General features: G+C 52.2%; 1 protein-coding gene across 5 annotated transcripts in view; it reads left to right on the top strand.

Annotated features, from left to right (window-relative positions):
• The window catches only part of LOC6601684 (spectrin beta chain, non-erythrocytic 5), a 34,172-nt gene extending 20,170 nt beyond the window's left edge, over positions 1-14,002 (top strand). Inside the window, exons 5-14 of one of the 5 annotated variants that reach the window (XM_026991892.1) lie at positions 39-301; positions 364-493; positions 619-806; positions 872-3,845; positions 4,165-4,304; positions 4,365-11,880; positions 11,942-12,269; positions 12,336-12,458; positions 13,391-13,462; positions 13,626-14,002. In XM_026991892.1, the coding sequence (XP_026847693.1) occupies positions 39-301; positions 364-493; positions 619-806; positions 872-3,845; positions 4,165-4,304; positions 4,365-11,880; positions 11,942-12,269; positions 12,336-12,458; positions 13,391-13,462; positions 13,626-13,891 (12,000 nt within the window). In that variant the 3' untranslated portion in view covers positions 13,892-14,002. Of the gene's footprint in view, positions 1-38; positions 302-363; positions 494-618; positions 807-871; positions 3,846-4,164; positions 4,305-4,364; positions 11,881-11,941; positions 12,270-12,335; positions 12,459-12,581; positions 13,230-13,390; positions 13,463-13,625 lie in introns of all 5 variants that reach the window. The other 4 variants (XM_026991890.1, XM_026991893.1, XM_026991891.1 and 1 more) reach the window with 4 other exon arrangements.
• Positions 14,003-25,245: the final 11,243 nt, after the last annotated feature.

Below are 25,245 nucleotides of genomic sequence, written 5' to 3'. Positions count from 1 at the left end.
CGAATGATTATTCATGACTATTCCCCTCTTTGCTTTAGGACGAGGAAAACGAGTCCAGCGAGAAGCGTTCGGCCAAGGATGCCCTCCTGTTGTGGTGCCAAAGGAAGACGCACGGCTATGCGGGTGTCAATATCACGGACTTCACCTCCTCATGGCGTTCCGGCCTGGGCTTCAATGCGCTCATCCATTCGCATCGTCCGGATCTGTTCGAGTACAACACGATTGTCAATTCGAAGAACTCCAATTTGGATAATCTGAATCATGCCTTCGATACGGCGGCCAACGAATTGGGCATACCAAGGTAGGGCCCCCTCCAAGCCCTGCCTGCAAACGCATTCTTCTATTGTCGGTCTCTATTTGCAGTTTGCTCGATGCAGAGGACATTGACTCGGCCCGACCCGATGAGAAATCGATCTTGACCTATGTGGCCTCCTACTATCACACCTTTGCACGCATGAAGAACGAACAGAAGAGCGGCAAGCGTATAGCAAACGTAAGTAGTCGAGTCGTTGCAGCGTAACGAGCGTCCAAACCAATCCAAACCAATCCAATCCAATCCAATAAATTTCTACGCTCTGTTTCACAATGGAAATGTCTCTCTGTCTCTTGTCTGGATAGATCGTTGGCCAACTGATGGACGCCGATCGCAAGAAGATACACTACGAACGCCTGACCACAAATCTCCTGAGTTGGATCCGCCAGAAGACCCTGGAGCTGGAGCAGCGCAACCTGCCCAACTCCCTGGAGGGCATACAGCGTGAACTGATGGCCTTTAAGGAGTATCGCACCATTGAGAAGCCACCAAAGTGAGTTCCAGCGAAAGCGCTGCGAAGTAAAAGATATTCTAAGCTGTTCTGTTCTGTTTCGGTAGATACAAAGAGCGCAGCGAGATCGAGGCCTTGTACTTCACCATCAACACTCTGTTGAAGGCGCTGAATCAGCCGCCGTACAATCCGCACGATGGAGTGATGGTCAATGACATCGAGAAGGCCTGGCAGATCCTCGAGTATGCCGAACACAACCGCGAAGTGGCGCTGCGCGAGGAGCTGCTGCGGCAGGAGAAGCTCGAGCAGTTGAACTACAAATTCGAGAAGAAGTCGGTGCTGCGCGAGGGCTACCTCAAGGAGATGATCCAGGTGCTGTCCGATCCGCGGTATCTGCGTCAGGTGGATGCCACACTGAAGAAGCACGAGGCCATCTCGGCGGACATACTGGCGCGCGTGGAGCGCTTCAACGATCTGACGGCCATGGCTAACGAATTGGAGAAGGAGAACTATCACGGCAAGGAGCGGGTGAAGAAACGCGAGCAGGAGGTGATGGAAAAGTGGCGAAAGCTGCTGGAACTGCTGGAGAACCAGCGTCTCAACCTCTCGCAGATGAGCAACCTGATGAATCTGCTGCGTGAAATCGCCAGCACCACGGAGTCCGTAAGGGAGCTGCAGCAGCAGTTCGCCTCGGAGGATGTGGGCCCGCATCTACTGGGCGTCGAGGAGCTGCTGCAGGCGCACTCGCTGCAGGAACTCCAGGTGAACACGTACGGGGAGACGCTGAAGCGCTTCAATCGCCAGGCGGTGCCCTACAAGAGCTCCGAACACAAGGATGCCGCTGTGCTGGCCCAGCGCCTCGGCGAGCTGGAGGAGGCGTACTCGGAGCTGATCAGGCGCTCGGCCGATCGGCGGGCACGCCTGGAGGAGGCACGCAACTTCCACCACTTCATGGAGGACTACGACAACGAGGAGAGCTGGCTGGTGGACAAGCAGCGCATCTGCAAGACGGGCATCACAGCCAAGGACCTGCGGGCCGTGCTGTCCCTCCAGCAGAAGCACAAGGCGCTCGAGGATGAGATCAAGTCGCGGAAGCCCAAGTCTTCGCAGATGTCGGACGCCGGCAAGCGACTGATCGGAGAGAAGCATCCGCGTTCCAGCGAGATTAAGAGCCGCATTGATTCCCTGGCGGAGCACTGGCAGGCCCTGGAGGCCCTGGTGGAGGTGCGACGCCGCCAGCTGGAGGATGCGGCCGAGGCCTACCAGTTCTACACGGATGCCAACGAGGCAGAGTCCTGGCTGAACGAGAAGATGGCCTTGGTCAACAGCAAGGACTACGGCAACGATGAGCCCTCCGCCCAAGCGCTGCTCCAGCGACATCGCGACCTCCAGGGGGAGCTGAATGCCTACTCCGGGGACATCCTGAACCTCAATCAGCAGGCGGACAAACTGATCAAAGCCGGCATCTGCACCCTGGAGCTGACGGCTGCAGAGCCAGAGCTGCCCGACGTCGAGCAGGAGGAGTGGATCAATGAGACGCGCCTCGTGCCCAAGGAGGTGTGGGAGGACGAGTGGGTGGAGAAGTTGGAGCACAAGAAAGTCACGGAGACAAAGATGCTGCCGCACGTGCGCTCGCAGTTCCCCTTCGAGGGACAGGGCATGAAGATGGAGAAGGGCGAGGTGATGCTCCTGAAGTCGAAGACCAACGACGACTGGTGGTGCGTGCGCAAGGACAACGGTGTCGAGGGCTTCGTCCCAGCAAACTATGTGCGCGAGATCGAGCCCCGCCCGGTGGCCTGCATTGTGCCCAAGGCTGAGAAGGTCAAGTCCCTGCAGAAGGTCAAGAAAACCATTCTGGTGCGCCAAGTGGTGCCCGTGAAGAGGATCAAGCCGGTGAGTGTCGCCCCCAAGCCACTCGTTCAGCGCCGCACCTCTACGCAGAGCATCAACGAGAATGCGGACAGCGTGGAGAAGCGCCAGCAGAGGATCAACGCCACCTACGACGAGCTGCAGGAGATGGCCCAGAAGAGGCATGCCCTCCTCGAGGATTCCATCCATCTGTTTGGCTTCTATCGCGAGTGCGATGATTTCGAGAAGTGGATGAAGGAGAAGGAGCGTATGATCAAGTCGGACGACGGGGAAGGCGTGGACAATGCCAAGCGGAAGTTTGAGAAGTTCATCACGGACCTCTCGGCCGCCTCGAAGCGCGTGGAGGAGATCGACGGGGCAGTGGACACCTTCCGCCGGCAGGGCCACTCGCAGCTGGACAAGATCATTGCCCGCCAGCGCCAGATCCATCAGATCTGGCAGCGTCTCAACAATGCCAAGGCCCAGCGCGAGAAGAGCCTGGAGGGAGCGTCCAGTGTGGAGCTCTTCAATCGCACCTGCGACGAGGCCAAGGTCTGGATGAGCGAGAAGATGCTCCAGCTGGACACGGCTGTCATTACACCCGATCTGCGCACCGTTCAGGCCCTGCAGCGTCGCCACCAGAACCTCGAGCGAGAGCTGGCGCCAGTGGAGGACAAGGTTAATCGCGTCACGTATCTGGGTAACTCGGTAAAGAATGCCTATCCCGCGGAGCGTGACAATGTCAACGGGCGCCAGCAGGAGGTCCAGGACATGTGGCAACAGGTGCAGCAACGCGGCAACGACCTGCGCAACCGCATCGAGAGCGAGGTCGGCCAACAGATATTCAACAACAGCGCCAAGACCCTCCTGGCATGGATCGATTCTGTGAAGGATCAACTGAATGCCGACGAATCGGCACGCGATGTGGAGACGGCCAACAATCTGCTGAAGAAACACAACGACCTGGGCGACGACATCCGGGCCCACGACACGGAGTTTATCGAGGTCATTCAATTGGGCAAGCAGCTCTCCGATGGCAAGCCCGACATGGCCGAAACTGTGGCTCTGATTGAGCGGCTGAAGGCCGAGCAGGATGCCATCCACAGGGGCTGGGCGGAGAAGCAAAAGTGGCTGCTGCAGTGCGTCGAGCTGCAAATGTTCAATCGCGAGGCGGACAAAATTGATGCCACCACCAAGAGCCATGAGGCCTTTTTGGAGTACAACAATTTGGGGGTAAGTGGAGCTCCATTTCTAGCTTAAAGCAAGGATACATAGGTGACGTACTCCAGTGAAGTCCCCTCTTTTCCTGGTGTCTTATTTTGCCAGAGAGAGCCATAAAATAGGAATGCATCGTCACCTCTATATCAATGTACCCTGCAGTGCCTTTTCGACTGTCAAATCTGCCAATAGTTTTTTATCGATAGTTGCCATCACTATTTGTGTATTCAAATATCACATATCTAATGCAACTGTTATCGATGGCTGGCGTTACGCGCGTTATTTGAATTTGTAATCGCAAATCTAATTCCTTAATTGTTTTTCCTACTTTTAGGCATCTCTCGACGAAGTCGAGGCCATACTGAAGCGTCATTTGGACTTTGAAAAGAGCCTAATGGCCCAGGACAAGATCCTCAAGGGCTTTAGCGACAATGCAGACAAGTTGATTGCCAATGATCACTATGATGCCAAGTAGTAAGAGTCCCGCCATCGCCTGTAGTGGCATTTTCCTAACCATAAATCGATTTCTTGCAGCATCGGCGACCGACGCAATCAAGTGCTGGGCAAACGAAAGGCCGTCAAGGATCGGGCATTCGAGCGAAAGCGTCTGCTGCAGGCCTCCAAGGACTACAACAAATTCGCCGCCGAGGCTGACGACTTGAAGGTGTGGCTGCAGGACAAGACGAAGATTGCAGGCGATGAGAACTACCGGGATCTGAGCAACCTGCCCAGGAAGCTGCAGAAGCACAAGGCCTTCGAGCGGGAGCTGCGCGCCAACGAGGGGCAGCTGCGGAACATCAACAAGGATGGGGAGGATCTCATTCAAGCGGGCAATCGTGTGCCAGAGGTGGAGTTCCGTGTGGCGGACCTGAACAAGAAGTGGAAGGATCTGCTGGCGCTGTCCGAGGACAAGGGCCGGAAGCTGGAGCAAGCCGCCTCGCAGCGAGAGCACAATCGCGCCCTCGAGGATGCCAAGAAGAAGGTGGACGAACTGGATTCCGCACTCAAGAGCAAGGATGTGGGCAATGATCTGCGCAGCTGCAAGGATCTGATCAACAAGCAGCAGATCCTCGAGTCGGAGATCACCATCTGGGACCAAAAGGTGGCCGAACTTGTGTCCACGGGCGACGACATGGCCCACGAAGGCCACTTCAATGCCAAGAACATCGAGGATGAAACCAAGGAGCTGCAGCAGCGGTTCAAGGACCTGCGGGATCCCACGCAGAAGCGCCGGGACAAGCTGGAGGAGAGCCTGAACTTCCACAAATTCGTATTCGAGCTGGATGCAGAGTTCCAGTGGATCAATGACCATCTGCCTGCCGCCAAGTCAAATGAGCTCGGCCAGAACCTCCACCAGACGCAGTCGCTGTACAAGAAACACAAGAAACTTGAGGCCGAGATCAAGGGGCACCAGTCGATGATCAACAAGGCGCTGCAGGCGGGCCAGACACTGGTTGCCCAGCAGCATCCGGAGAGCGAGAATGTGGCGGCGCTGTGCAAGCAGCTGGAGGCCGCCTGGCAGGACCTGGAGCTCCACTGCAATGAGCGGTCCCGCAAGCTGGACATGTCCCTGAAGGCCCAGCAATATCTGTTCGATGCCGGGGAGATCGAGTCCTGGTTGGGTGAGCGCAACAATGCCCTGCGATCCACGGAATACGGCCGTGATCGCGACTCTGCGGCCAAGTTGCTCACCAAACACAAGACGATCGAACTGGAGTTGGACACCTATTCGGGCATCGTCACCGAAATGGGCCACAGCTGCGCCGCAATGGTGGCTGCCAATCACCCGGACAGCAAAGTGCTCACCGCCAAGCAGCAGCTGATCGAGAAGATGCTCAAGTCGCTGCACAAGCTGGCCTCCCAGCGGCAGGGACGGCTCATGGAGAGCCTCAACAAGCACGAGTACTTCCTGGAGTCGGACGAGGTGGAGCAATGGATACGAGAGCAAGAGCAGACAGCCTCCTCGGAGGACTACGGCCAGGACTTTGAGCACTTGCAGCTGCTGCAGAACAAGTTCGACGATCTGAAGCACCGCGTGGAGGTGGGAGCCGATCGTGTAGATCAGAGCGAGCTGCAGGCCAAGAAGCTCATCGACACGGAGAGTCCCTACGCCAACGAAGTGGAGAAGCGACAGGAGCGGCTACGGACATCGTGGGAGAATCTGCTGCAGCTGCTGAACCAGCGCGAGCAGAAGCTGCATGCCGCCGGGGAGATCCATCGCTTCCATCGCGACGTGGCGGAGGCCCTGTTCCGCATTCAGGACAAGAATGCCGCCCTCTCGAACGAGCTTGGCAAGGATCTGAACTCTGCCTTGGCATTGCTGAGGAAACACGAGGGTTTCGAGAACGATTTGGTGGCCCTGGAGGCACAACTGCAAGTCCTAGTCGAGGACTCGGTGCGTCTGCAGGCCAAGTATCCCTCGAATGCTGTGGCCATCGCCCAGCAGCAGGACAAAGTGGTGGCTGCCTGGAATGACCTGAAGGAACGTTCAACCGCACGCGGGGATCGCCTGGCGGCCAGCTCCGATCTGCAGACATTCCTCACGGACGTCAGGGACATTGTTTCATGGTCCTCCAACCTGCGGGCGGCCCTCCAGGCGGAGGAGCACGTCAGCGATGCTGCCGGAGCCACTGCCCTGAAGATCCAACACGATGCCATTTACGGCGAGATCGAGGCCCGAGAGGACAAGTTCCGGTATCTGAACGAGTTGAGCGATTCGATGGTGCAGACGGGACACTATGCCGCCGCCGATGTGGAGGAGAAGTGCGCCGCCATGCTGGACGAGCGACAGAAGCTGCACGCCGCCTGGAACAAGAAGAAGATCATGCTGGAGCAGAAGATCGATCTGTTCTGCTTCCTGCGCGACGCGAAGCAGATTGATAATCTGTCCAGCAGCCAGCAGGCGGCCCTCAGCAGCTCCGACTTCGGCCAGACGGTGGAGGATGTGCAGAACCAGATCAAGAAGCACGACGAGTTCGAGCGACTCATCCAGACACAGGAGGAGAAGGTGGCCCTGCTGCAGGAGCACGGAAGGAAACTGATCGAGCAGCGGCACTACGACAGCGCCAACATCCAGACGATACTCCAGGGAGTGCTCGCCCGCCGCCAGAAGGTCAAGGATCTGTGCGCCGTACGCCGATACAAGCTGGAGGATGCCCTGCTCTATGCCAAGTTCGTGAGGGATTGCGCCGAAGCGGAGTCCTGGATCAGCGAGAAGCAAAAGAAACTGGAGGCAGATGCCGCCAACTACGCGGAGGTCACGAACCTCGACGAGAAGATCAAGAAACTGCAGAAGCACCAGGCCTTCCAGGCCGAAGTGGCCGCCAATCAGGGCCGCATCAAGGAGATCCAGGACACGGGCGTCATTCTCTTGAGCAAACAGCACGAATCGTCGCCGGAGATCAGACTGGCCATCGAGAGGGTCCTGAATGCCTGGCAGGGACTCCTCGCGGAGTTGGATCAATGCGGCCGCGGGCTGGAGGAGGCACAGGACATCCTCGAATTCAACAACCAGCTGGACAAGATCGAGGCCTGGATCAGGGACAAGGAAATGATGGTGCAGGCCAGCGACACGGGCAGGGATCTGGAGCATTGCAATGCTCTGATGCGGAAGCTCGACGACGTCGACTCGGACATGCGAGTGGACGACCAGCGGGTGAAGCACATCAACCAGCTGGCGGACAAGCTGATCAATCAGGCCCAGCTGCCAGAGGACACGCAGAGCGTGGACAAGCGACGACGCGACTTCAACCACAATTGGCGGCAGCTCCAAGGGGCCCTGAATGCCTATCGTGCACTTCTTGGCGGAGCCAACGAGATCCATGTGTTCAATCGCGATGTGGACGACACGGCGGAGCGCATTGCGGAGAAGTCGCTGGCCATGAGCTCGGCGGACACCGGAAGAGACCTGGCTGCCGTCGAGGCCCTGATTCGCCGAGAGGAGGCCCTGGAGAGGGACATGTCTGCCGTCAAGCAGAAGATCGATCAGCACGAGACGGCAGCGCAGTTCCTCATCGGAAAGTATCCCGAAAGAGGCGCCCAGCACATCGAGCGGAAGCTGGAGGAGCTCCACAAGTCGTGGGCCAATCTGCAGAGCCTTTCGGTGCGACGACAGAGTGTCCTGAACGAGGCCTACCTCGTGCACAAGTTCGTGTCGGACGTGCGCGAGCTGGAGCTGTGGGTCAACGACATGGTCAAGAAGATGAACAACGCCCAGGCCCCGTCGACCATCAACGACTGCGAGACGCAGCTGGAGCTGCACCAAGAGCGCAAGGTGGAGATCGAGGGCAGGGATCAGGCCTTTGTGGGCCTCAAGCAGCACGGCGAACAGTTGTCCGGGAAGCAGAAGCCATCCGAGAACGTCAAGAAGTATCTGCTGGTGCTGGAGGAGCTGCACCAGACGCTGCACGAGGCATGGAGCGAGAGGGCCAGGGACCTGACGGAGGCCCACCAGCTGCAGCTGTTCAAGGCGCAGGTCGAGCAAGTGGAGATGTGGCTGGCCAACAAAGAGGCCTTCCTCAACAACGACGACCTGGGCGACTCGTACACGGCGGTGGAGCGTCTCCTCAAGAAGCACGATGCCTTCGAGAAGCTACTGAACGCGGACCACGTCGATACCCTGCAGAAGTTCGCCCAAAGCATACTCGAAGGCGATCCGAAAGACGGGGACCTGATCAGGGAAAAGCTCGCCTACATCCTGCGGCGCAAGCAGAAGCTGCTGGATCTGTCGGAGGAGCGAAAGCAGCGACTTCTGCAGTCCCTGCAGCTGCAGGAGTTCCTGCGGAGTCTCTACGAGATCGACCGCTGGCTGGTCCAGAAGCTCCAGGGGGCGCTGGACGAGAACTACCGCGAGCCGAGCAATCTGCAGTCCAAGATCCAGAAGCACTCCACCTTCGATGCGGAGTTGCTGAGCAACAGTCCGCGCGTGCAGTCGGTAATCAGCGAGGGAGAGCGCCTCATCAAGGGCGAGCACTTTGCCAAGGACGAGATTGCGCAGCAAGTGCAGCTCCTGGAGGGCGACTGGCTCAAGCTGAAGGCCGCCTCGCAGGCCAAGAAGGAGAAGCTGCAGCAGGCCCACGAGGCCTTGGCCTTCAACCGAAGCGTCGACGAATTCAACAACTGGATGGACGATGTGGAGCTGCAGCTCTCGAGCGAGGACTATGGCAAGGATCTGGCCACCGTCAGCAATCTGCTGAAGAAGCACGAACGCCTCGAGGCCGATGTGGCGCACCACAACGATCTGGCGGATCAGCTGAAGCTCAAGGACGAGCGCTTCTTCCAGGCGGATCACTTCCTCAAGCACGAAATCCACGAACGGGCAATGGCCAGCATCAAGAGGTACAACACGCTGCACGAACCGATTGCGATTCGCCGGGAGAACCTCGAAGACTCTCTGAGTCTGCAGCAGTTCCTGCGCGATGCCGAGGACGAGCTCCAGTGGCTGGCCGAGAAGCAGCTGGTGGCTGGGTCCCAGGACCTCGGCAGCAGTCTGCTCGCCGTGCAGGGACTCCAGAAGAAACACAACGCCCTGGAGGCGGAGCTCACCTCGCAGGAGCCGCTGATTCAGGCGCTCCTGCAGCGCGGACAGCAGATGATACGCGACAATCACTTCGCCAGCGAGGAGCTGCAGTACAAGTCGGAGCTGCTGCAGAAGCAGCTCCTCCAGCTGCGCGACCTGGCGGCCATTCGCCGCCTCAGACTCCTCGACGCCGTCGAGAGCCAGCTGTTCTATGTGGAGGCCAACGAGGCGGACGCCTGGATGCGGGAGAAGCGACCGATTCTGACCAGCAGCGACTACGGACGCGATGAGATCTCTGTGCAGGGACACCAGAAGAAACTGGAGGTCCTGCAGCGAGAGCTCACCTCGTTCCGTCCCTCCATCGACAAGGTGAACAAACTGGCCACGGGATTGGTGGAGCGCAATCACTTTGACAGCGCCAACATCCAGGAGAAGAACGGCCAGGTGGAGCAGCAGTACGGGGACCTCCTGCGTCTCGCCAAGGAGCGCGAACTGCGTCTCGGCGAGTGCAAGAAACTCTTCGAGTACCTGCGCGAAACGGAGGAGCTGCACGAGTGGGTGGGCGACCAGATGGCCGTCACGGCCAGCGAGGACTACGGCGAGGACGTGGAGCACGTCGAGCAGCTGATGCTGGCCTTCGAGTCCTTTGTGTCGAACCTGAACGCGAACGAGGCTCGTGTGGAGGCCTGCCTGGACCGCGGCGACCGCCTCATCCAGGAGAACAATCCCTACCGCAACTCCATCAAGTCGAAGCGCGACGAAACGAAGCAGCTGTGGGACGAGCTCAAGGATCTGGTGAATGCCCGCCAGGATGCGCTGGCCGGGGCCAAGCAGGTGCACGTCTACGACCGCGTGGCCGATGAGACCATCACTCTGATCCAGGAGAAGGACGCCTCGCTCATTTCCGAGGACTATGGCCAGGATCTGGAGAGCATCCAGGCGCTGGGACGTAAGCATCTGGTGTTCGAATCGGAGCTTGTGGGCATCCAGGGCCAGGTCGAGTCCGTGCTGGCAGAGGCCGTGAAACTCGGCGAGATCTATCCGGACGCCAGGGAGCACATCGAGGTGAAGCGGGACGAGACGGTGGAGGCCTGGACGGACCTCAAGGATAAGACGACGGCCAGGAAGAGCAAACTCTCGCAGGCGGAGCAGCTGCAGTCGTACTTCGACGAGTACCGCGATCTGATCGCCTGGATCAACGAGATGCTGGCCAAGATCACGGCCCCCGACCTAGCGAACAGTGTGGCCGGAGCGGAGCTGCTTTTGGCCAGCACCAAGGACCACGACGCGGAGATCTGTGCCCGCGACGAGACCTTTGCCAACTTCGCGTCCAACGGACAGCAGCTGATCAAGGAGAAGCACTTCCTCGCGAACGAGGTGGAGGATAAGATCAAGGTGCTGCACTCGCGGCACGAGCTGCTGAAGCTGACACTCCGCCAGAGGCGGGACATCTACGAGCTGAACCTGGACACGCAGCTGTTCCTCAAGGATGCGGAGATCCTCGAGCAATGGATCAGCAGTCGGGAGCCGCAGCTGAAGGATGCCAAGCTCGGGGACTCGATACCCCAGGTGGAGGATCTGCTGCGACGCCACGAGGACTTTGAGAAGACAGTGGCCGCCCAGGAGGAGAAGTTCCAGGCCATCAAGCGGATCACGCTGCTGGAGCAGCTGTTCCGCAAGCAGCTGGAGCAGGAGAAGATCTCCAAGCGGCAGGAGAAGGAGCGCCAGGAGAAGGAACGCCTCGAGCAGCTCAAGCAGCGGGAACTGCAGCGCCTCGCGGACGAGCGCAGACGCGCCGAGAAGCAGCAGGAGCATCGCCCACAGCAGGAGAAGACACCCATCTTCTCCTCGCCGATGGTCACGATATCCGGCACAGCCGCAGGCGCAGGAGCAGCCAGTGGCCCCCATTCGCCGGCCGTCAGCCAGGCCACACTGCGCCCCACCTTCGGGGACGAGAACGAGCACATGGCCCTGCAGAAGAGCAGCTCCAGCGGCATGTTCGGGGATCGGCTGCGACGCGGCTCCGCGGATGCCAATGTGAAGCGAGCGGAGAGCATGAAGGTGCAGCCGAAGCAGCCCAAGCGCACGCCCTCGTTCACCACGCGTCGACGCGCGCAGTCCTTCCGCAAGAACCAGAAGGGCGAGGGCTTCGACCTGCCGCCCGTCGAGATCCAAGGGATGCTGGAGCGCAAACACGGGCTGCAATCGGGCGGCAAGAAGGCGCCCGTTCGCTCCTGGAAGCAGTTCCACACGGTGCTCTGCGGCCAGCTGGTGTGCTTCTTCAAGGACGAGAACGATTTCCTGCAGCAGAAGACGGCCACGGCTCCAGTGAATATCCTGGGAGCCAAATGCGAGCGAGCCGATGACTACACAAAGAAGAAGTACGTGTTCCGGCTGAGGCTGCCCGACGGCTCGGAGTTCCTCTTCGAGGCGCCATCGCTGGACATCCTGAACGATTGGGTACGCAAGATATCCTTCCACGCTAGTCTGCCGCCAAATCTACAGCTCCTGAGCTACGACGAGTCTATGAAGGTAACAAAACGGGACAGCACTCGAGCCTTCAATGATTTCTAACGTGTTTTTTTCTGTGCAGCAACAATCGAGCAGCTCGCCGGACATTAAGGTTAGCAGCAGCGTGGAGTCGCCCGTGAGTTCGAGGAACTCCTCGCCGGACTCGCAGCGTCGTGCCAGCAGTGGACAGACGCTGGATGTCACGGCCACACCGCAGATGGCCTTCCTGCAGCGACAGATGCAGCAACAGCAGCAGCAGCAATCGCAGCCCAGCTCCCCCACTTCCCCCACAGCCGGAGGCTTCGATCAGAAGCCGCCAATTCCGCCGCGTGGCGCACCGCCAGTGGCCAGCAATCGCCAGAGCCAGGAGAATCTAGTGGTCCTGCGCAATCGCCAAAGTTCGAGCAATGGTAGGATGGAAGGTGCACCGTTGGGGGCTCCAAGAGTTGAAGCTAATGATGGATTCCCCTTTTCAGATCTAACCGATGGACGCTCTGCCACCTTACCCGCCGGAATGACTGGAGTCCAGCAGCAGCAGAACGGCAGCACCAAGGACGACAGCACTGGGCTGCAGCGCAACAGCGAGGCCAGACAATCGGGTGAGTGTCCTCCGGCCGTCGAACCATATGAATCGAGTAGAGATTCTGTGCGATCCATTTGTCTGTTTGTTCCACAACTCCACAACAACACCACACATTATTCCTCCACTCACAATTCCAAAGATAATCCGCCGCCATTGCCAACCACGATGCCACCCGTTGGGGGCCATGGCCATGGCCACCATCATCAGCATCAGCATCCCCAACATCCCCAGCATCAGCATCAGGCCCAGGTGCAGCAGCGCATCAATGCCTTCAATGCTGCGGCCAGCAGCAACCAGCAGCAGCCGGACTTCTACAGCAACAATCTGACGAGACAGCAGCAGCACCATCACATGTCGCCGCAGAGGGTGCCCTCGTTGGGCACGGGACGGATCGACTCGACGCGCAAGTTCATCGAAATGGAGGCGGCACAGCAGCAGCAGCAGCAGTCGCCCAATGGGAGCCCCGCCAAGCGCACCGTCAGCTACTCGAACTCCAGCAGCGGTGCGAGCAGCAATGGCAATGGTAATGTGAAGTCCACTACGACTACGGCCACGACCACTGTCAGTAGTAGCACATCCACCTCCACGAGCAGTCGCACGGTGTGGCATCTAACGAGCTCTTCGCCCACCTCATCGACCAAATCGAAATCATCAGCCTCTGGGGAGCCGGCATCATCGTCATCATCATCCAACAACAACAACATCAGCAACGCCATCAGTAATCCAAGCTATATGGGTCTGCATCTCCAGAATAACAATAACGAATCAAGTGGATATGGATTTGGTGGTTAGAAGAGTCCTAACATTACTATATAGCATGTGGAATGATGTAGCTCTTAAGAATGGAATGGTCTTTTCTCTACTTCTCTAAAAATACCTCCTCTCTCTCTCTCTCTCTCTCTGTGTTTCTGCATGCCTGTTTCTCTGTAACCCATTTATGCGGAGAAGGTACCTCCTCTTCCTCCACTGTTAAATCTGCAAAGCTGACGCGTCGATCCTATCTGCGCACGAGTTTACAAAGTATTCAGAATTGCCTATATATTGTATAATCCTCTCCTTTTTAGGCTAAGAAACGTATACCTCACTTTCTGTTACACTCCACAGCACCCCACATATGCATGCTTTCTCCTCGCCATTGAATCAGATCTCCCAGCACTCACACTCTTCTGTTTATGCTTCGCAGGTTGGGGCACTACACGCTTTGAGAGCAACAGGCCCGTATCCTTGCAGCCGGACTCCATTAGCTTCTCCCGTGTGTCCGCCGAGAGCTCCAGCGAGAGCGAGGCGCAGTCCATATCCTCAGTGTCTGGGGTGAAGGGCAGCAGCGGCGGCAGCAGTAAGGGGACTAAAGAAGAGCGTCGCAGTGGCATGTTCCGCATCTTTGGCCGCAAGGGCGACAAGGAGAAGGAAAAGGATAAGCGGCGATCCAGTCAAGTGCCGCCACAGTGAAAGGGGCAAAGGCAAATCGAGCGGAGGCAAAGCATTACAAACTAATCAAAACAGACCGAATTGTTTTTGTATTTTTTTTATATAAAGATAAATATATATACCCCATAATAATTTAATTTGTATCCCAAAAAAAAAACACACACACCCCCAACAAAACACATTGCGCCAAGGGCAGTATATCTTAAAAAAGCAGTAAAAATATGAAACGCCTTTACTTAGAGCTAAAGCGATTGAAGAACGATCGATTAAAAGTATATATATATAAAGTCAATGTTTTAATTGCATTATAAAATCTATGTGTAAGTCTTGTTCGTTGTATGATTAAATGTAATTTTCGTAAAAAAAAAAAGATTTAATAAATATTATACATACATATGTGTATGCAGAATATATGTGAAACAAATTCCAATGCTTATCAATTCGTTTAATCTCGATCACTAAGCGGTTAGAACGTCCAGATCCAGAGCTATAGCGGTTCAAAGACACACTGGCAATACCCTTGGTGTTCCTTGATGCCTCCAAAAAATCCTGGCACGCCCTGATCCTTGATAAGGACCACATTAATCAAGGATATTCACCCGATCATAGGAAGCCACTGCACACTCATATCGTCCCACAAGTAGAGCAGAAAACTAAATATGTTTGACTGGGCATGTCGAAGTCCCAATCCAAGGATCAATGAATATTTTCTAATCGCATTCGATAAATTCTGCATCCATTTGTTCCCTTTCAACTATTGCCAAGCAATCATAATGTATTCTTCTACCAGCATAGGTAATATTGGTAGCATATGTCAACGATAGTCAGCGGCTAGTCCACCACTAGCTATAAGTGTCATCACCGGAACACATGGTAAATATGCATGTGGTCATCTGTCTCTCTCTCTTTCATTTCTTACACCAACACCAGCCGTTATATCTCGCTCTGGCCACCAACTGCTATGCCGCGACCCCGTCCTTTTACATGCCAGGTAAAGTTATTAAGCTAATATATATTAATTAACTTTACTTAACTCTTCCTTTCATTTCTGCAGCTCGCGACCACGGACACCGATATGCCCACCATCGTTTATCAGGTACTACACCCTTCTGGTCTTTCGGTTTATACGATCGTGTGGACGCTCGATGACAGCTATCCACTCCAAGCGCCTGACTGGCAGATATCGCGACATGCCAATCTTCGGTAGGCTATATCTCAGACAAATAGGGCCAGATCGGCGAAGGACCTACTTTCGCAGGATCGCGAGGACCCAGACTGTCGATTTGCACCAAAATCTCGACTTCGAAAATGAGGCCGATTTTTGGCAAATTTAATGATGTAACCATCATGATTTTTTGCGAAAATCGTGAAAATATGGATGTCCTTCTTTCCGATGGGAGTCGACTGGCAGGACTCTACCGATCACGGAGAGGTTTGCCGCGTCCTGATCGGCTGACGTATTGCAGAGATATTGCGCACAGAAAAAACCAGTATTTTAATCATATGCCAATCTTGGGTAAGCTATATCTCAGAACTATAAGGCCAGATCGGTGAAGGACCTACTTTCCCAGGATTGCGAGGACCCAGACTGTCGATTTGCACCAAGATCTCGACTTCGAAAATGAGGCCGATTTTTGGCAAATTTAATGATGTAACCATCATGATTTTTTGCGAAAATCGTGAAAAAATGGATGTCCTTCTTTCCGAAGGCAGTCGACTGGCAGGACTCTCCCGAGCACGGAATGGCATGCCGCGCCCCGATCGGCTGCCGTATTGCAGAGATATAGCGCACAGAAAAAACCAGTATTTGAATGATATGCCAATCTTCGGTAGGCTATATCTCAGAACTGTAGGGCCAGATCGGTGAAGGACCTACTTTCCCAGGATCGCGAGGACCCAGACTGTCGATTTGCACCAAAATCTCGACTTCGAAAATGAGGCCGATTTTTGGCAAATTTAATGATGTAACCATCATGATTTTTTGCGAAAATCGTGAAAATATGGATGTCCTTCTTTCCGATGGCAGTCGACTGGCAGGACTCTCCCGATCACGGAAAGGTATGCTGCGCCCCGATCGGCGGCCTTATTGCAAAGATATAGCTTACCGATTAAACCAGTATTTTAATCATATGCCAATCTTGGGTAAGCTATATCTCAGAACTATAAGGCCAGATCGGTGAAGGACCTACTTTCCCAGGATTGCGAGGACCCAGACTGTCGATTTGCACCAAAATCTCGACTTCGAAAATGAGGCCGATTTTTGGCAAATTTAATGATGTAACCATCATGATTTTTTGCGACAATCGTGAAAAAATGGATGTCCTTCTTTCCGATGGCAGTCGACTGGCAGGACTCTCCCGATCACGGAAAGGTATGCTGCGCCCCGATCGGCGGCCTTATTGCAAAGATATAGCTTACCGATTAAACCAGTATTTTAATCATATGCCAATCTTCGGTAGGCTATATCTCAGACAAATAGGGCCAGATCGGTGAAGGACCTACTTTCCCAGGATTGCGAGGACACAGACTGTCGATTTGCACCAAAATCTCGACTTCGAAAATGAGGCCGATTTTTGGCAAATTTAATGATGTAACCATCATGATTTTTTGCGAAAATCGTGAAAAAAATGGATGTCCTTCTTTCCGATGGCAGTCGACTGGCAGGACTCTCCCGAGCACGGAATGGCATGCCGCGCCCCGATCGGCGGCCTTATTGCAAAGATATAGCTTACCGATTAAACCAGTATTTTAATCATATGCCAATCTTCGGTAGGCTATATCTCAGACAAATGGCGCCAGATCGGTGAAGGACCTACTTTCCCAGGATTGCGAGGACCCAGACTGTCGATTTGCACCAAAATCTCGACTTCGAAAATGAGGCCGATTTTTGGCAAATTTAATGATGTAACCATCATGATTTTTTGCGAAAATCGTGAAAAAATGGATGTCCTTCTTTCCGAAGGCAGTCGACTGGCAGGACTCTCCCGAGCACGGAATGGCATGCCGCGCCCCGATCGGCGGCCTTATTGCAAAGATATAGCTTACCGATTAAACCAGTATTTTAATCATATGCCAATCTTCGGTAGGCTATATCTCAGACAAATGGCGCCAGATCGGTGAAGGACCTACTTTCCCAGGATTGCGAGGACCCAGACTGTCGATTTGCACGAAAATCTCGACTTCGAAAATGAGGCCGATTTTTGGCAAATTTAATGATGTAACCATCATGATTTGTTGCGAAAATCGTGAAAAAATGGATGTCCTTCTTTCCGATGGGAGTCGACTGGCAGGACTCTACCGATCACGGAGAGGTTTGCCGCGTCCTGATCGGCTGACGTATTGCAGAGATATTGCGCACAGAAAAAACCAGTATTTTAATCATATGCCAATCTTGGGTAAGCTATATCTCAGACAAATAGGGCCAGATCGGTGAAGGACCTACTTTTCCAGGATTGCGAGAATCCAGACTGTCGATTTGCACCAAGATCTCGACTTCGAAAATGAGGCCGATTTTTGGCAAATTTAATGATGTAACCATCATGATTTGTTGCGAAATTCGTGAAAAAATGGATGTCCTTCTTTCCGATGGGAGTCGACTGGCAGGACTCTACCGATCACGGAGAGGTTTGCCGCGTCCTGATCGGTCCATAAATAGTCGAGATATAGCCAAAGAAAATATAAAGAATTCAGACATTTTGGTCGCCCACAAAGGGCCACCACGAAGGGTCCATGGGACCTTGCAGGCGTACTCAAGCCAATCCTACTAAGCAGGTCAGGGCAATCGAGAAGCAATGGTCCTTCCATCCTAGAGGGAGGAGAGATGCACGAGACGAAATCTGCGGGCTTTATGGATGCCAGGATGGGCTACAGCTTCAAAACGCGTGAGTGAATCAGTATATAATTGTAGACATATTTTAAAGTATATCTTCTTTCACAGAGAACTTATGTACCCTAAGCTTCATCTCAAACCGAGTCGTATCCGATTTCCCCTAGCCGTACGGAGTCCTATCCAAGCATTAGCGAGGCGTATTCGAGACAGACCGAATCCTATCCCACCCCTTGCAAGATCCGGACCTAATAAGCCATCGTCATCCTTCGACCTGGCCATCGACAACAAGGACTTTGACTATGGCAACCAAGGGAGGGGCTACAAGAGCTACGCGGGCTGCTAGACTCTAGATAGATCTCGCTGTTGTTAGGTTTAGGGATATACTTTAGATAGTAGATGTTAATGTTTCCCACTTGTATATTGATTTATACTAAGCTAAGTTATGATGAATAAAAAAACTATTGAAAAATCATCCTTGCTTTATCCTGTAATGGGGGAACTATCCCGATACCAAAAAGGTCGGGCACGCCCAGATCGGTTCACAAATAGCGGGGGAAAAAGAATATTTTTGATTGGGAAAAATGTCCTTGATCCTTTCTAAGGATTCCATTAAATCAGGGACATTCCTCTGATTTCAGGAAGCCGTCGCAAGTCCCTATAGGGCCACGAATAGCCGTGAAAACTAGATTTGTATGGTTAGGGTTGTTGTAGTCCTTACAGAAGGATCAGGGGGATTTTTCTTTTCACGGGGTGCCATGACACGCCCCGTTCGGGCCAGAAATGAAGGAGAAGACAATATAAATATTCTTGGTCCTTCGTCCTTGATAAGGACTCCACCAAATCAGGGATGTTATTCTGATCTTAGGAAGCCGTCTCACGTCCCTATCCTGCCACAAATAACGGAGACAACATCAAAAGTTGTTGTTGTCAATTGTTGTACAACAACAACTCTCAACTTGCGGCCGCTCAAAGGCCCAAATCGATAATTTCAGATCTGGGATACCAGGCGAACAGAAATCAGCAGAAGGTCGCTAGATTTTTTTAAATTTTTTAATTTTCCCGCCATTTTTCAAACCCCAAAAGTATGCAACGTTTTTCATGATTTTTATTTTTTGCTTAAAATAAAGCCCAACAAATAAAAAATAACAGCGACCTTCTGCTGATTTCTTTTTTTTGTGTGCTTGTATTTGTGGCCCGATCGGGGCCCCCCGTGACAAAAAAAATCCCCCTGATCCTTCTGTAAGGACTACAACAATCCTAGCCATACAAATTTAGTTTTCACGGCTATTCGTGGCCCGATAGGGACTTGCGGCGGCTTCCTGAAATCAGAGGAATGCCCCTGATTTAATGAAATCCTTAGAAAGGATCAAGGACATTTTTCCCAATCAAAAATATTCTTTTTCCCCCGCTATTTGTGAACCGATCTGGGCGTGCCCGACCTTTTTGGTATCGGGATAGTTCCCCCATTACAGGATAAAGCAAGGATGATTTTTCAATAGTTTTTTTATTCATCATAACTTAGCTTAGTATAAATCAATATACAAGTGGGAAACATTAACATCTACTATCTAAAGTATATCCCTAAACCTAACAACAGCGAGATCTATCTAGAGTCTAGCAGCCCGCGTAGCTCTTGTAGCCCCTCCCTTGGTTGCCATAGTCAAAGTCCTTGTTGTCGATGGCCAGGTCGAAGGATGACGATGGCTTATTAGGTCCGGATCTTGCAAGGGGTGGGATAGGATTCGGTCTGTCTCGAATACGCCTCGCTAATGCTTGGATAGGACTCCGTACGGCTAGGGGAAATCGGATACGACTCGGTTTGAGATGAAGCTTAGGGTACATAAGTTCTCTGTGAAAGAAGATATACTTTAAAATATGTCTACAATTATATACTGATTCACTCACGCGTTTTGAAGCTGTAGCCCATCCTGGCATCCATAAAGCCCGCAGATTTCGTCTCGTGCATCTCTCCTCCCTCTAGGATGGAAGGACCATTGCTTCTCGATTGCCCTGACCTGCTTAGTAGGATTGGCTTGAGTACGCCTGCAAGGTCCCATGGACCCTTCGTGGTGGCCCTTTGTGGGCGACCAAAATGTCTGAATTCTTTATATTTTCTTTGGCTATATCTCGACTATTTATGGACCGATCAGGACGCGGCAAACCTCTCCGTGATCGGTAGAGTCCTGCCAGTCGACTCCCATCGGAAAGAAGGACATCCATTTTTTCACGATTTTCGCAAAAAATCATGATGGTTACATCATTAAATTTGCCAAAAATCGGCCTCATTTTCGAAGTCGAGATTTTGGTGCAAATCGACAGTCTGGGTCCTCGCAATCCTGGGAAAGTAGGTCCTTCACCGATCTGGCCTTATAGTTCTGAGATATAGCTTACCCAAGATTGGCATATGATTAAAATACTGGTTTAATCGGTAAGCTATATCTTTGCAATAAGGCCGCCGATCGGGGCGCGGCATGCCATTCCGTGCTCGGGAGAGTCCTGCCAGTCGACTGCCTTCGGAAAGAAGGACATCCATTTTTTCACGATTGTCGCAAAAAATCATGATGGTTACATCATTAAATTTGCCAAAAATCGGCCTCATTTTCGAAGTCGAGATTTTGGTGCAAATCGACAGTCTGTGTCCTCGCAATCCTGGGAAAGTAGGTCCTTCACCGATCTGGCCCTATTTGTCTGAGATATAGCCTACCGAAGATTGGCATATGATTAAAATACTGGTTTAATCGGTAAGCTATATCTTTGCAATAAGGCCGCCGATCGGGGCGCAGCATACCTTTCCGTGATCGGGAGAGTCCTGCCAGTCGACTGCCATCGGAAAGAAGGACATCCATATTTTCACGATTTTCGCAAAAAATCATGATGGTAACATCATTAAATTTGCCAAAAATCGGCCTCATTTTCGAAGTCGAGATTTTGGTGCAAATCGACAGTCTGGGTCCTCGCGATCCTGGGTAAGTAGGTCCTTCACCGATCTGGCCTTATAGTTCTGAGATATAGCTTACCCAAGATTGGCATATGATTAAAATACTGGTTTAATCGGTAAGCTATATCTTTGCAATAAGGCCGCCGATCGGGGCGCGGCATGCCATTCCGTGCTCGGGAGAGTCCTGCCAGTCGACTGCCTTCGGAAAGAAGGACATCCATTTTTTCACGATTTTCGCAAAAAATCATGATGGTTACATCATTAAATTTGCCAAAAATCGGCCTCATTTTCGAAGTCGAGATTTTGGTGCAAATCGACAGTCTGGGTCCTCGCAATCCTGGGAAAGTAGGTCCTTCACCGATCTGGCCCTATTTGTCTGAGATATAGCCTACCGAAGATTGGCATATGATTAAAATACTGGTTTAATCGGTAAGCTATATCTTTGCAATAAGGCCGCCGATCGGGGCGCGGCATGCCATTCCGTGCTCGGGAGAGTCCTGCCAGTCGACTGCCTTCGGAAAGAAGGACATCCATTTTTTCACGATTTTCGCAAAAAATCATGATGGTTACATCATTAAATTTGCCAAAAATCGGCCTCATTTTCGAAGTCGAGATTTTGGTGCAAATCGACAGTCTGGGTCCTCGCAATCCTGGGAAAGTAGGTCCTTCACCGATCTGGCCTTATAGTTCTGAGATATAGCTTACCCAAGATTGGCATATCATTCAAATACTGGTTTTTTCTGTGCGCTATATCTCTGCAATACGGCAGCCGATCGGGGCGCGGCATGCCATTCCGTGCTCGGGAGAGTCCTGCCAGTCGACTGCCTTCGGAAAGAAGGACATCCATTTTTTCACGATTTTCGCAAAAAATCATGATGGTTACATCATTAAATTTGCCAAAAATCGGCCTCATTTTCGAAGTCGAGATTTTGGTGCAAATCGACAGTCTGGGTCCTCGCAATCCTGGGAAAGTAGGTCCTTCACCGATCTGGCCTTATAGTTCTGAGATATAGCTTACCCAAGATTGGCATATCATTCAAATACTGGTTTTTTCTGTGCGCTATATCTCTGCAATACGGCAGCCGATCGGGGCGCGGCATGCCATTCCGTGCTCGGGAGAGTCCTGCCAGTCGACTGCCTTCGGAAAGAAGGACATCCATTTTTTCACGATTTTCGCAAAAAATCATGATGGTTACATCATTAAATTTGCCAAAAATCGGCCTCATTTTCGAAGTCGAGATTTTGGTGCAAATCGACAGTCTGGGTCCTCGCAATCCTGGGAAAGTAGGTCCTTCACCGATCTGGCCTTATAGTTCTGAGATATAGCTTACCCAAGATTGGCATATCATTCAAATACTGGTTTTTTCTGTGCGCTATATCTCTGCAATACGGCAGCCGATCGGGGCGCGGCATGCCATTCCGTGCTCGGGAGAGTCCTGCCAGTCGACTGCCTTCGGAAAGAAGGACATCCATTTTTTCACGATTTTCGCAAAAAATCATGATGGTTACATCATTAAATTTGCCAAAAATCGGCCTCATTTTCGAAGTCGAGATTTTGGTGCATATCGACAGTCTGGGTCCTCGCGATCCTGGGTAAGTAGGTCCTTCACCGATCTGGCCTTATAGTTCTGAGATATAGCTTACCCAAGATTGGCATATGATTAAAATACTGGTTTAATCGGTAAGCTATATCTTTGCAATAAGGCCGCCGATCGGGGCGCAGCATACCTTTCCGTGATCGGGAGAGTCCTGCCAGTCGACTGCCATCGGAAAGAAGGACATCCATATTTTCACGATTTTCGCAAAAAATCATGATGGTTACATCATTAAATTTGCCAAAAATCGGCCTCATTTTCGAAGTCGAGATTTTGGTGCATATCGACAGTCTGGGTCCTCGCGATCCTGGGTAAGTAGGTCCTTCACCGATCTGGCCTTATAGTTCTGAGATATAGCTTACCCAAGATTGGCATATGATTAAAATACTGGTTTAATCGGTAAGCTATATCTTTGCAATAAGGCCGCCGATCGGGGCGCAGCATACCTTTCCGTGATCGGGAGAGTCCTGCCAGTCGACTGCCATCGGAAAGAAGGACATCCATTTTTTCACGATTGTCGCAAAAAATCATGATGGTTACATCATTAAATTTGCCAAAAATCGGCCTCATTTTCGAAGTCGAGATTTTGGTGCAAATCGACAGTCTGGGTCCTCGCAATCCTGGGAAAGTAGGTCCTTCACCGATCTGGCCTTATAGTTCTGAGATATAGCTTACCCAAGATTGGCATATGATTAAAATACTGGTTTAATCGGTAAGCTATATCTTTGCAATAAGGCCGCCGATCGGGGCGCGGCATGCCATTCCGTGCTCGGGAGAGTCCTGCCAGTCGACTGCCTTCGGAAAGAAGGACATCCATTTTTTCACGATTTTCGCAAAAAATCATGATGGTTACATCATTAAATTTGCCAAAAATCGGCCTCATTTTCGAAGTCGAGATTTTGGTGCAAATCGACAGTCTGGGTCCTCGCAATCCTGGGAAAGTAGGTCCTTCACCGATCTGGCCTTATAGTTCTGAGATATAGCTTACCCAAGATTGGCATATCATTCAAATACTGGTTTTTTCTGTGCGCTATATCTCTGCAATACGGCAGCCGATCGGGGCGCGGCATGCCATTCCGTGCTCGGGAGAGTCCTGCCAGTCGACTGCCTTCGGAAAGAAGGACATCCATTTTTTCACGATTGTCGCAAAAAATCATGATGGTTACATCATTAAATTTGCCAAAAATCGGCCTCATTTTCGAAGTCGAGATTTTGGTGCAAATCGACAGTCTGGGTCCTCGCAATCCTGGGAAAGTAGGTCCTTCACCGATCTGGCGCCATTTGTCTGAGATATAGCCTACCCAAGATTGGCATATAATTAAAATACTGGTTTTTTCTGTGCGCAATATCTCTGCAATACGTCAGCCGATCAGGACGCGGCAAACCTCTCCGTGATCGGTAGAGTCCTGCCAGTCGACTCCCATCGGAAAGAAGGACATCCATATTTTCACGATTTTCGCAAAAAATCATGATGGTTACATCATTAAATTTGCCAAAAATCGGCCTCATTTTCGAAGTCGAGATTTTGGTGCAAATCGACAGTCTGGACTCTCGCAATCCTGGAAAAGTAGGTCCTTCACCGATCTGGCCCAATTTGTCTGAGATATAGCCTACCGAAGATTGGCATATCATTCAAATACTGGTTTTTTCTGTGCGCTATATCTCTGCAATACGGCAGCCGATCGGGGCGCGGCATGCCATTCCGTGCTCGGGAGAGTCCTGCCAGTCGACTGCCTTCGGAAAGAAGGACATCCATATTTTCACGATTTTCGCAAAAAATCATGATGGTTACATCATTAAATTTGCCAAAAATCGGCCTCATTTTCGAAGTCGAGATTTTGGTGCATATCGACAGTCTGGGTCCTCGCTATCCTGGGTAAGTAGGTCCTTCACCGATCTGGCCTTATAGTTCTGAGATATAGCTTACCCAAGATTGGCATATGATTAAAATACTGGTTTAATCGGTAAGCTATATCTTTGCAATAAGGCCGCCGATCGGGGCGCGGCATGCCATTCCGTGCTCGGGAGAGTCCTGCCAGTCGACTGCCTTCGGAAAGAAGGACATCCATATTTTCACGATTTTCGCAAAAAATCATGATGGTTACATCATTAAATTTGCCAAAAATCGGCCTCATTTTCGAAGTCGAGATTTTGGTGCAAATCGACAGTCTGGACTCTCGCAATCCTGGAAAAGTAGGTCCTTCACCGATCTGGCCCAATTTGTCTGAGATATAGCCTACCGAAGATTGGCATATCATTCAAATACTGGTTTTTTCTGTGCGCTATATCTCTGCAATACGGCAGCCGATCGGGGCGCGGCATGCCTTTCCGTGGTCGGGAGAGTCCTGCCAGTCGACTGCCATCGGAAAGAAGGACATCCATTTTTTCACGATTGTCGCAAAAAATCATGATGGTTACATCATTAAATTTGCCAAAAATCGGCCTCATTTTCGAAGTCGAGATTTTGGTGCAAATCGACAGTCTGGACTCTCGCAATCCTGGAAAAGTAGGTCCTTCACCGATCTGGCCCAATTTGTCTGAGATATAGCCTACCCAAGATTGGCATATGATTAAAATACTGGTTTTTTCTGTGCGCAATATCTCTGCAATACGGCAGCCGATCGGGGCGCGGCATGCCATTCCGTGCTCGGGAGAGTCCTGCCAGTCGACTGCCTTCGGAAAGAAGGACATCCATTTTTTCACGATTTTCGCAAAAAATCATGATGGTTACATCATTAAATTTGCCAAAAATCGGCCTCATTTTCGAAGTCGAGATTTTGGTGCAAATCGACAGTCTGGGTCCTCGCGATCCTGGGAAAGTAGGTCCTTCACCGATCTGGCCCTACAGTTCTGAGATATAGCCTACCGAAGATTGGCATATCATTCAAATACTGGTTTTTTCTGTGCGCTATATCTCTGCAATACGGCAGCCGATCGGGGCGCGGCATGCCATTCCGTGCTCGGGAGAGTCCTGCCAGTCGACTGCCTTCGGAAAGAAGGACATCCATATTTT

Source organism: Drosophila persimilis, unplaced genomic scaffold (genome assembly GCF_003286085.1).
Source record: "Drosophila persimilis strain 14011-0111.01,24,50 unplaced genomic scaffold, DperRS2 tig00000686-arrow-arrow-pilon, whole genome shotgun sequence".
Lineage (NCBI taxonomy): Eukaryota > Metazoa > Arthropoda > Insecta > Diptera > Drosophilidae > Drosophila > Drosophila persimilis.
Note: the sequence above shows the minus strand (reverse complement) of the source record. Positions and strands in the feature narration are given on the sequence as shown.